The sequence below is a fragment of the Tamandua tetradactyla genome, chromosome 12 (assembly GCF_023851605.1).
Source record: "Tamandua tetradactyla isolate mTamTet1 chromosome 12, mTamTet1.pri, whole genome shotgun sequence".
Classification (NCBI taxonomy): domain Eukaryota; kingdom Metazoa; phylum Chordata; class Mammalia; order Pilosa; family Myrmecophagidae; genus Tamandua; species Tamandua tetradactyla.
This window is the reverse complement of record NC_135338.1, coordinates 74,880,511-74,891,346: the sequence shown is the minus strand read 5'-3', so window position 1 is coordinate 74,891,346 and position 10,836 is coordinate 74,880,511. Positions and strand designations below refer to the sequence as shown.

At 43.4% G+C, this 10,836-nt stretch overlaps 1 protein-coding gene and 1 pseudogene across 4 annotated transcripts in view; one reads left to right on the top strand and one right to left on the bottom strand.

Annotated features, from left to right (window-relative positions):
• Nucleotides 1-1,577: 1,577 nt before the first annotated feature.
• Nucleotides 1,578-1,985, top strand: LOC143651453 (gamma-aminobutyric acid receptor-associated protein pseudogene; annotated as a pseudogene).
• Nucleotides 1,986-4,885: 2,900 nt separating this feature from the next.
• The window catches only part of HERC2 (HECT and RLD domain containing E3 ubiquitin protein ligase 2), a 277,180-nt gene continuing 271,229 nt past the window's right edge, over nucleotides 4,886-10,836 (bottom strand). For 3 of the 4 annotated variants that reach the window (XM_077123972.1, XM_077123973.1, XM_077123974.1), the window contains exons 88-93: nucleotides 10,535-10,729; nucleotides 9,501-9,613; nucleotides 8,625-8,815; nucleotides 7,363-7,468; nucleotides 6,730-6,942; nucleotides 4,886-5,529 (exon numbers count right to left, since the gene is read on the bottom strand). In XM_077123972.1, the coding sequence (XP_076980087.1) occupies nucleotides 5,257-5,529; nucleotides 6,730-6,942; nucleotides 7,363-7,468; nucleotides 8,625-8,815; nucleotides 9,501-9,613; nucleotides 10,535-10,729 (1,091 nt within the window). In that variant the 3' untranslated portion in view covers nucleotides 4,886-5,256. Of the gene's footprint in view, nucleotides 5,530-6,729; nucleotides 6,943-7,362; nucleotides 7,469-8,624; nucleotides 8,816-9,500; nucleotides 9,614-10,534; nucleotides 10,730-10,836 lie in introns of those variants that run through there. The other variant, XM_077123975.1, reaches the window with a different exon arrangement.

Genomic DNA, 10,836 nt, shown 5'->3' with positions numbered 1-10,836 from the left:
CCCCAGTGACAAAATGCCCACAGCAGTGATTCATGCTAGAAATTTCTGTGCAAAAATCACTGCTTTTTCAGGCATGTGTTAATTATAAAATGAGCTGCACTAAGAACAAGAACTGTGAAGAATCACAAGACTGGACAACAGAGGATTTAGCCTTGAAGGAATCTTGTATTTCATTGTTGCCGGGCTGCCTAGGGATTAACCCTGGGGTGGAAGGAGGCCTCTTGTTCCAGCCCGGTGCTGGATGCTGGTGCCAGTAAAAGGTTGGGAGAGGTGGAGCAGTGCAGCCGCTCATCCACCAAGGCCCCAGGGTCACCCAGATTCCAAAGAGCCTGTCTGCTCCATTAATCTAATTCAGAGCAACTCAAAGCTGATCTCCCAATCAATGTCGACACTTCAAAGAGCAATGTGATAACTCAGACTTCTCCCTTCTCTTCAACTTCCCCCACATAAAAGAATCTTGGCCAGCATTGTAAGTCAAGCAAGCTTATGTCACACATAGACTTAGGAACCTCTCTGCATGTCCCCAGCTTTCCAGGTAAACCTGAGGGTGTGACCTTAAAGCCTCAGGAGCCCGTGGGCACCCAATGCTGGGCACTAGTTAATGTTAATGCAAATGGAAACAATCTAGCAGTGATTTTTCGACACCACTGTAATCCAGGTAGGTGTTCTGCCTGTGGCAGGTTTTGGTAGATGCAGAATTATGGCTTCCAGAAGTGAACTTGTCAGGCAGAGCAGGGCAAAGCTAAGACTTGACCAGTGTTATGGTGACTAGACAGTCATCTGCTAAAGAGATTAGGCTAATGTCTCAGATCCAATCAACCATCTCATAAGTCAGGAATGGAGATGCAGTTATCCAGGAAAGATCTGTAGAAAATCATTTTGTCTGATGTCTTATACCCCTATGAATGGCATGGAAGACCAGTAAGGTTTTCTGAGAATTTTATAACAGCAGAACAATGCCAGCCTGGAATGAAAGTGGCAGAATTCGGACAAAGTGAAAGATAGAACCTGGATAGAGAGGTCTAGTCAGAAGGGACCTCCTTGGGCCAAGAGGGTTGCTCACTCCCGGTGTTTGGGGAGGGTATGGCTGTTGCACCAGCATTTGGAGACGGTAGGGCCAGCATCCCAGTAGGCCTGGGGGATGGAAACCATTAAGCCTATTAGGCCTTGAAATGTAACGGGATTTGCCCTGATGTGTTTCAGACTTGCTTGGGGCCCATGACCCTTTATACCCTTCTAGTTTCTCCCTTCTGGAATGGGAATATCTATCCTATGTCTACTCAAATTGTATTTTGGAAGCAGAGAGCTTCCAATAGTTTCACAGATCCATAGATGGAGAGGATTTTTGCCCCATAATGGACAGTACCCATAACTAATTTAGAAGACACTTCAGAGTTATATTGTTGCTGGAATAGGTTAAGGCTTTTGAGATGTTGGGATGGGATGAATGTATTTTGCATGGGGAAGGATATGAGGGCCCAGGGTTGGACCGTTATAGATTTCTTTCCTCCCAAGCTTGCTCATATGCCCCCCAACCCCCAGTTCCCTCAGCTTAGTCCAGCCCAGTTTCCAGGAGGATGACCTTTGCTTATAAATAGTAGTATCTGTTCAAGAAGCACCACTCTGAGGGCAAGAAAATATGAAATAAATACCTGGACCAGGTTTGAGTGATAGTAGAGGCTTCCAAAGCTCAGAGAAGAGTCCTGGATGAAAAGAAATGTCTGATGCCTTCTGATCTCACAGTTGTTTGGTGCTTTTTGATCTGGAAGCAAATTCATTTCCAAGCTGAGAATGACTTGTTTTTCTTTGTCAACATCATTCCACCTACAAGTGCCACAATGGGTCACCTATTTCAGGACCACCACAAAGACAACTTCTTTCTATACATGGCCTACAGATATGAAAGGCCATATGGTCTTTGGTCTGTGAAACTGCAGCCCCTGAGGTGGGGGTTCCATTCTATAGAGGTAATCCTCCTTCTTTAACCTACTCCTCCTCCTTCAGGATCAAATACTACCTTCCTCCCTCAGGACCTGCACTTCTTAATGTGCTGGTACACACAGATGAGGAATGAAGATCCCACCTACAGAATATGTACTTCAGCCACAGAGAATGGCAGACAGTGACAAAGGCAATGCATAAAAGAGATGAGCAGGTAAGAGTGCTGGGGAAGGCGGGCAGGGAGGAGCTGCAGAGACACAGAATGAGGCTGAAGGGGTGGGGCATTGGAAGGGAACAGTTCAGAAAGTATTGAAGGAGGTGAGGAAATGCCCCCTTGGTGAAAATGTTTCATATGCTGAGAAAACTAGTAGAATTTTTTTGTCAGGGATTCTGAAAATGACCATTGGAGCCAAGCATTATATGAAGTTCTTGTATATATTTAAGCAGATTGCAGTTTCATACACATTTTAAGTACAAATGCAATACCTCTTGTGCTGGAAACACACACACACACATACACACATAATTGCTTCAGAAGGGACTGATCTACAATTCAAAACGTTGATGGAACTTGTCAACAAAATTGAGGAGCCTTTAGCAACGTTACATTCTTAGCCACAGATGTGTCTGTCTCACCTGCAGTTTAGCCCTCAATTAAATTCTGCTGCCCGAACTATGATCTGCCAAAATGAACTATATAACTTAAGGCTTCACAGCTCGGGGAAGGGTAAAAAGTTAAACTGAAGATGGCATACAACTGTCCTAGACTTAGCAAAAATGAAGAAAAGGTTATTTTAAAATCCAAGTTCCCTCCTTTTATTTTTGAGTTAAAGGGGTAGAAGAGAGAAATGGACAATCCTCCTGAAATCAAAAAAGAAAACCAAAAAATTCAGAACAAGTATGTTTTAAGCAATTGCTTTTGAACTATGCAAAAAAAGTAGAAAGGTGTGGTAGGAGGTATTGCTGTCCTCCATTCTTCTCTCCCTGGACCCTCACCAATTAGAGACCACTTTTCATGTCTTCCCTGTAGAGCAACAGTCTTACTCTTAAAAGCTCTTTGGGATCCTCAGTAATTTTTTTCTGGGTCATATTGATCATTAGTTAAGATTGGAAATTAAAACTGAAAATTTTTACATATTTTAGTCATGTAAGAAATAGTATAATTAAAAAATGTTCTTTCATGAATTGTAACAAGTGTACCCCACTAATACAAGTTATTAATAGGGAAATTGCATTTTATGTATGATTTTTCTAATTAAAAAAAAGACAAATCCATTATTTGTTAACATGAGTACTGTTTTGAAAAACTATTTTCCAAAACAAAATTTAATGAAAAAATGGCATTGTTTCACGTTTCTATAAACCTCTTGATCATCTGCTCAACAGAAGCCAGCTGGATTCTGTTTTTGCGTTCCACATACTGCAATATTGTTTCGATTGAAGCATGTTTAGAAAATCTGATCTTACCCAAAGATGTAACTGGAAAAGGGAGGACCTTATGGACTCCCTGGAAGGGATTGGAAACCCCAGGGATCCTCAGACAAGAGTTTGAGAACCATCATTTTAGAGGCAGACATTTCCCTGCCCATTGCCTTTGGGCACTACACTTGGTTGGTTTTGGTCAATAGAACGTGGATGGAGGTTGACAGCGAAGTTCTGGACATAGGCCTAGCAAGTTTTCACTTGCTCTCTTGTGCATCAGTCATCATTGTGGTAAGATACACCCCAGGTAGAGAGACATGTGAAGCAGAGCCCTAGCTAATCTATAGCTTAGAGCCCACCCAGCCAAGATTAGCCAGTCCCAGACAACTCATAGATGTGTGAGAAATAAATGCTTCTTCTCTGTTTTTTGGGGTAGTTTGTTTGCTGCAGCAAAAGCTGACTGATATAAAAAGGTTAATGATTAAAAACAACAACAAACAAATGAAAACACCACACAGCTTATGGAAATTTTGAGCCAAGCTGTAAAGGGCTAATCTGGGCATTCATCAATTTGGTCATGGAAAGTTCCCAAAACAAATTTCCCTCTTTGTATCTCCTCTGCTAGTGCCTACCCCTGAATAAACTGTCTCCCAACATGAAATACATACTATTGCCTCTCTCTGGTACACTCTACCTCAAATTTTAGTGCCCTAGACCTGTCATCCAATTTTCCTACCCTATATTCTCAGTCCTCCCTTTTGCAAGGAGTCTGCTATGCACAGAATCTCCAGAACAAGTAGCTTAAATTCCTCCCCATGGCTAACTGGATCAGAAAGATATCTCTGACCCAAGCCAATGGGAAAGTGAATCAAAAACGCAAATTTTTTTAATGGAGATAAGGGCAGAGGATGGGAAATGAAGGTCCCTTGTTGCCACTCAGCCCCCTTGACACAGCTTTGCTTTCCTTGACACCATTTCCATTCTCCACTGTTACTTGAGTGAGTTTGGTTTTTATAACCAAGAAAGGCTACACTAGACCGGAATGGCTTAATCACTGCTATGCCAAACACTCATTTATGTATTTGTGTGTTTTGCTAATCATCAATTGGTGCTAGTCTAACCAGATAAGTAAGCTCAGCCTACAATTTTGTGACAGATGTTTTATTTATTTATAGGGCCTTAAAATCTATGCATATACATGACACGAACATTATATATATAGTATACTTTCCATGATAAGTTATGACACTGCTCACAGAAAGGCCTTGATTCCATTTCATAATGCATACATTCAAATGTACATGTGGGAGAAGAGAGCCAATGGCTGTTTGTTTTTTCTTGGGGGTTTAAGTAACTTCTGGATGTATTTCAATTAATACTGATTATTTAATGTTCAAAAAGGTTTTATAAACAAATTAAGAGTAAAATTAAAGTATTTATATACAATTTGTTACACAGTATTTCCAACTTATATTCAAGATGATGAACAACACTTGAAGGAAAAAAGAAAAAAATGATGGCACCCACAAGTAAAAAGGCTTTATTCATTTTTGGAATGCTGCAATTCAGTTATTTATATAAACATTTATACACTTTAGTAAACACAAAAGTTCTACATGTAATGCAGCATTATGGGGTAAGAGGAAACCTTTTAAATCTCAAAAATAAATGTTAAGTGTCCATATAGTGTTTCATTTGCACAAAGTTGATTTTTCTGATCATTCCATTCATTATTCCAGTCGTGAACAATCACAGTCTCTCCACCTTCCCTTCTCCCATATATTTAGAAGACGAATAATTCTCATCACACTCAGAAACTTTATGATCTAAGCCAACAGTGTTTTGCCTCCTTGCTCTAAGTCTCCTGCTGCCTCAGGTGAGTGTTATGCCCTCTCAGTGTCCAGTTAGGTAGTCCTGAGTAGAATCTGAAGCAAAGGAATCTGCATCCTCGTTGTCAGAGTCGTCACTGCTATCATCAGCTGCTGGCTCTCCCGTGAGTGCTATACGAGCATAATCATCTGTGTCTATTGATTTGCAAAAGTGGATGGCATATTTCAGTTTTTCCTCCAAAACCTGTTTACAGGAATACCTGGGCAACTTCAGCAAAAAGAAACATGTGTATGATTCAGGAAGGAAGTGGTCAGGAGGGTTGTATTTATCCAGAACCTGTTGATGAAAAATGTTAAATTGTCAGAAATGTATGTACAAGGATAATGAAACTGCAAATCTGTTTTATGATGTTCATTAGATTCTGGGCACTTAAAAAAAAAATCATTTTTTGGGGGGCTGAGAATAATGAAATATCAGTAAACACAATTTAACCAGTTTTAGAAAAAGAATAACTCATTAATTCATAAGAAAGAATGCAGTAAAAAATCGCAATTGGTTATTGTGGTGATTACTTATTACTAATAAGCACTGCAAAGAGGGTCCATGTGCTTTTTGGCATAGATGGGACCGGTGGCGGGAGAGCATGACTGGCTGAGCGCAGGGTAGAAACAAAGGTCCAGTACCCTGCCACATGGAGCCCTCCATGTGCCCACCAGTCCACTTTCTATCATTACAAGATACCAGAAAGCCAGTAAGAATTGTAAAAAAAAAGGAATTACCTACCTTTTGAGAGAAAAACTATACCTACTCTCAAGTATCTTTCTGAAACATGAATGCTTTTCCTAAACCTGGCCAAAGTCAGGTCAGGTCAGGCTACACTTGGGCAAGAGTCCATTCTATAAGCATACTGGGGAAGGTGAGCAGTCTACCCAAACCCAGTCCTTCAGAGGAAGACCTCTCTGCCTCAAAGTACTCCCATCAGGAAAATCACCATCAGATATCTCAGGAGCAAGAGGGGCAGGGAAGAGGGTGTGTGTCATGTAATTCTTGGTCTGTCAGGGAAGCAGCTTGTTTCTGACCATTGGTCAGAACTACGGTGAAGATCACATAGTAGAATTCCTGCTCATAATTTAATGAGCTTTCTGATATTTTTTAGTCATTTACCTAATTCAATCAGCGAAGGAAATAGATGGTTTCTACAGGTGTGCGCAAAATCTAGAATATACTGACATTTAATTGTACATTCTGGGGATGGTCAGATAATTTTTTTAAGAGTAGGTAGTAGTATTCAAGAAAAATAAATGGTCCCTGTAATTATAAAATTTTGAGCTATGTAGTCAATGAAGTTGGGTAGTTTTCATTTTTGTCTCAATGAAGAAAGAAAACAAGGCAGGAAAGGCACTCTCCATGTGCTCCAGGATGCCATGCACCTTTCGCCATCTATGAACAAGGAAAGGTCACCAAGAGCTGGATATAGAATCTGTATGCAGACCCTGTCGGACAAGCTCAGAGGAACAGCTCAGGAAGGAGCCGTACCTGGATCACAAAGTCTCTGCCCCGGAAGTCGGCGATGGTTCTGGGGAGCCTGGTCCGGCCCCACACGAAGCGGAGGAAGAGGGAGCGCTCTGTGTTGGAGAAGGACTCCATCACCTCCCAAAACCACTGCATCAGGGGTGCTGAAGGCTCGATTCCCTTGTATGTCGCCACTGATTTTAAGAGATGCAAAGGGATATCTGGGCTGCCACATACCTATGGAAGAATATTTATCAAATTTATCAAACAGTCAAACCTTTTCATTTGTAGCACAGAACCTACACCCTTTCTACCAAGGCATTTTTGGGAGAGTGGTAGTGTTTGAAAGTGTCTGAGAGGGCTGGCAAGTTGAAAGCCTTGCTGTTAACCTGGCTTGGTCCTGGGTGTCTTGGATGGAAGAGCATCCAAGGGTGATGGAGGGGTGGGAATTGTAAGGAGAAGCAGGGAACATACAAACTCCTTTTGTATGTTCCCTGCTGAAGTAAGCATGTGTTTACTTAAGTTGACATGCATGTACCTATCCTAGATTTCCCAATGTGAGACGAAATCAACCAGTGACACTTTGATCTAGCTAATCGTTAGGCCAAGAGCAGATCCAGAGCAGTGCCATGGGAGAGGAGTGGGGCGTGAGCATACCATGGTTTCCAATTCATATCCAGTAAACAGGGAAAGGAGGGGGACGGGCACGACTCGGGCCATTCCTTCCCGAACTGCAGCTACCTGCTCATCGAATTCATGGAGTCTGCAAAGAAAAAGCTCATTTTATATTTCCATCTTGGGTGATGCTGATTTTCTTCTGTTCACATCAAGCCTCCTACAAAGCACTATGACCACACAGCTGGGAAGAGTGAGGAGAATGGCTGCAGATGAGAGCTGAGCATGCTCCATGGACTTGACATTACAGTGTTGCTGAAAGAGCACAGTTCATCTGGACTAACAGGTATGACGTAAACTTGGAGAGCCATCTGCAGATGATATGGTCTAAGCAACAATTCTCAATATTCACTGGATGTCAGGAGGGAGCCCAGCATTAGATACTACAGAATCAAAGAAGGTAAGAGAGTGTCCTGCCTCACCTCCATCCCCACCCGGCCTCTCGGACCCTGTGCTAATCCTAGGAGAGAAGAACAATTCCTGGAACAGATGCTGGGTTCCTGCCTTTCATTACTGAGAGAGTGACAATGCCAAGCTAGAGGGCAGCATACCACACAACTCTTAAAGGGACCGTACCCATCAGAAACCAGCAAATGAAGCTCACCAAACACCTCACAAGGTACTTCTGGAAGATAAAGCCCCACTGTCCTCAAAATGCACACTGCCTGGATGCCTGTGTGCCAGCTGACAGGCTGCCTGGACACCTGTGTGTAGGGTGGATATGGAGCAATGGCAGTGAGACATCATGACCAGTGCCCAGTGCCTGCTCATAGTCAGACTTGCTGAGTCTGCTCTATGTTGAACACTTGGCCATATGTGGGCTGTAATAGCATCAAAACTCAGCTTCAGCTCCTGGAAGGGCCACCCTACCAGGAGAGGCAGAACCTATCAACACATTCCCATGTCAAATGACTACGCAACTATGTGTAGAGAGGCTGAGTGCTGGGGCTAGGAACTCTGCTGGGTGGTCCCTGAACACAGATGGGGTAAGCCTGCCTCAGTATTCTGGTTTTTATCAAGGATTTCAGACTAGAATAATAACTCTGACCCTAATTACATCACAAAATAAGCTGCAGTGACCATCGATCAGAAATATTCGGAGTGAAATCCATTCGCATTTTACTGTATGTGGCACTTCTGATAAAACCTATGTGGCCACATAAAAACTTTTTAATTTCGCCAAACTCATCTTGTGCTATTTTTGCTTTCTCTTAAGTCCAAATGGAGGGAAAATGACCACAAACCTATAGTTGATTGCCAGTCGGACGTACTCTGCCCGGTTGTCCAGTGTGATGTGGGTGTGCTTGGCACTCAGTTGCACATCCTGGCCGCCTGCGCTCGGCACCGTGAAAGGGAGCCCCATGGCCTCAAACTCCTCTGCAGCAGCCTCGTTGTCGCGGATATACATAAGCCCAGGGATAAAATCCTTGTCGACCTTTTAAGGAGAAACATTGTGGGGTAAGCTCCCACATCACAGACTCCACATCACACACAGCAGACTCAGATCTGTGTACAGAGGCTACAAGTACCCCATTAGTGCTGCACAATAAAGCAGCAACAAGAAAGTACTTCACCCAAGGGGCTAAGGACAGAATCCCAAATTCAAGGAAGTTTCTTAAAGTCAACTGCCAAGCAGTCAGTAGCAACTCATAGACAACAAAACCTCTCCATAAGAGGTAGCAGCACCTGGTTGTGCTCAGAGACCAGGTCTGCACAACTGCCCTGGAGTCAAGTTGCCACCTAGCCACCTTCAAGCTGTTTCACCAAAGCGAAAACTGTGATTTTCTTCTCTGACAAGAATGCGTACATGGAAGCATCTGTCATGTTGTAAAGGAGCACAAAATAGATCATCTATGAAGTTCTAGAAACGAGCTTTTTTTGGTGTTCCAAGTGTGGTCTCCAGCCTAGGCATCCCCCAGGAATGTCCAACATGCTGAATCATAGGCCCTGCCCAGACTATGCATCTCAGCCAGGCCCAGCCTCTCCATCCTCTCTACACACTGCACTCTGTATCACGGGTCCAGGTTATCACTTTCCCACTTGTTCTCCTGATGCAAGACACTTGTTTTACCCTCTCTCCCTTCCGAAGATTGCACACACAGGCCACACAGGTAAGGTACCTCACTGAGGTCAGCGATGGTGAGGCTCATCCCGGCCAGCTGCTTCCAGACAGGCTCTGCAAGGTTGAGGCTCAGTGGGCTCCCAGTTCGGATGGCAATGCCCAGTAACACACCTGATCATTTAAAAACATAAGTTGCTAAAGACATGTAAAATCAATGACAAAACATCTTTCTGGTCTTACTCAGAAACACAGTGGAGAATTAGCTCAACACCAAGGTGCATGCCTTTTAGTTTAATGGCACCAAGTCACAGATGTTTTGTTCACCCTTAGAACATTCTGTTCTACATAAAGTCAGGTGAAATCAGATATTTTAAACTCTTATTCACAGATGGCTACCTATTCATCCTTTTGTGCTCCAACAGGCCAAGTTCCTAACATTACCAAAATATATCCCAAGGTTGAAACTCCTTGTACTCTTCCCATCAACAGAGGTAAGGTGCAGAGAGGCCAATATGGTTCATTGGATGCAAAGCCAATAGCTTCCCAAAGACAGCAAGGGATGTGCTGCCTAGCGGTGACCCAACCCTACCCCAGACCTGGAAAGGTGCAGGTGCACTCCCTCACCAGGACTGTTTTGCCCAGAATCCATAGCTAAACAAGAGAGTGGGGCTGGATAGCCACCAAGACCCCTACGCCCCCACCACTTCCTCAGAGGCAACATCCTGAGCTTTAGACTGAAAATACAGAAACACTATACTTTAGATCTCTGACAGCAAAGGCACCCTCCAAGGCCTAGCACCTTCCAAGTCTGGCCTTGTGATCTCCCTGCAGCTAACACTCAACATCCAACAGCTCACCCAAACTGAACCCTGCTGCAACACGAGGTGCAACACTGATTTGAAAGTCAACAAACACATCTTGCTAATTTCTGTAACTCTGGTGAAAGAGACAATAAAAATTAGAAATCATTTTTAATGGAAAGATTCTCAAAAGCTAAAAGTAAATATGCAAGCAGCAGGGCAAGGAGCAGATTTTGAATTAAGGTAAAGGCAAATATGAATCCCAGCAGTCCAGCAGTGGGAGAGTGCCTACCCAGGAAGCGGAACATGTTGGTGTGTACTGGCGCCCTGGCAGCTGGGTTGAACAGGTAGCAGTCACGGTTGGCGCCTGACTCATCCCTCCCATTGGGCGTCACAATCAGCAGAGGAGTGAGTCCATTCTGAAGCTCTTCACAGATCTCTGCTATGGACTCACTATAGCCCCCACCACAGTCGTCTACAGATTCACCTTGAGTGAAAAGGAGAGTTAGCAACCCACAGCACATGAAGGATCCTGGGGGAAAGCGTGCAGTGAGCTTTTTGGTTCTCTATCCTAACCTGAACACTCACTGGCAC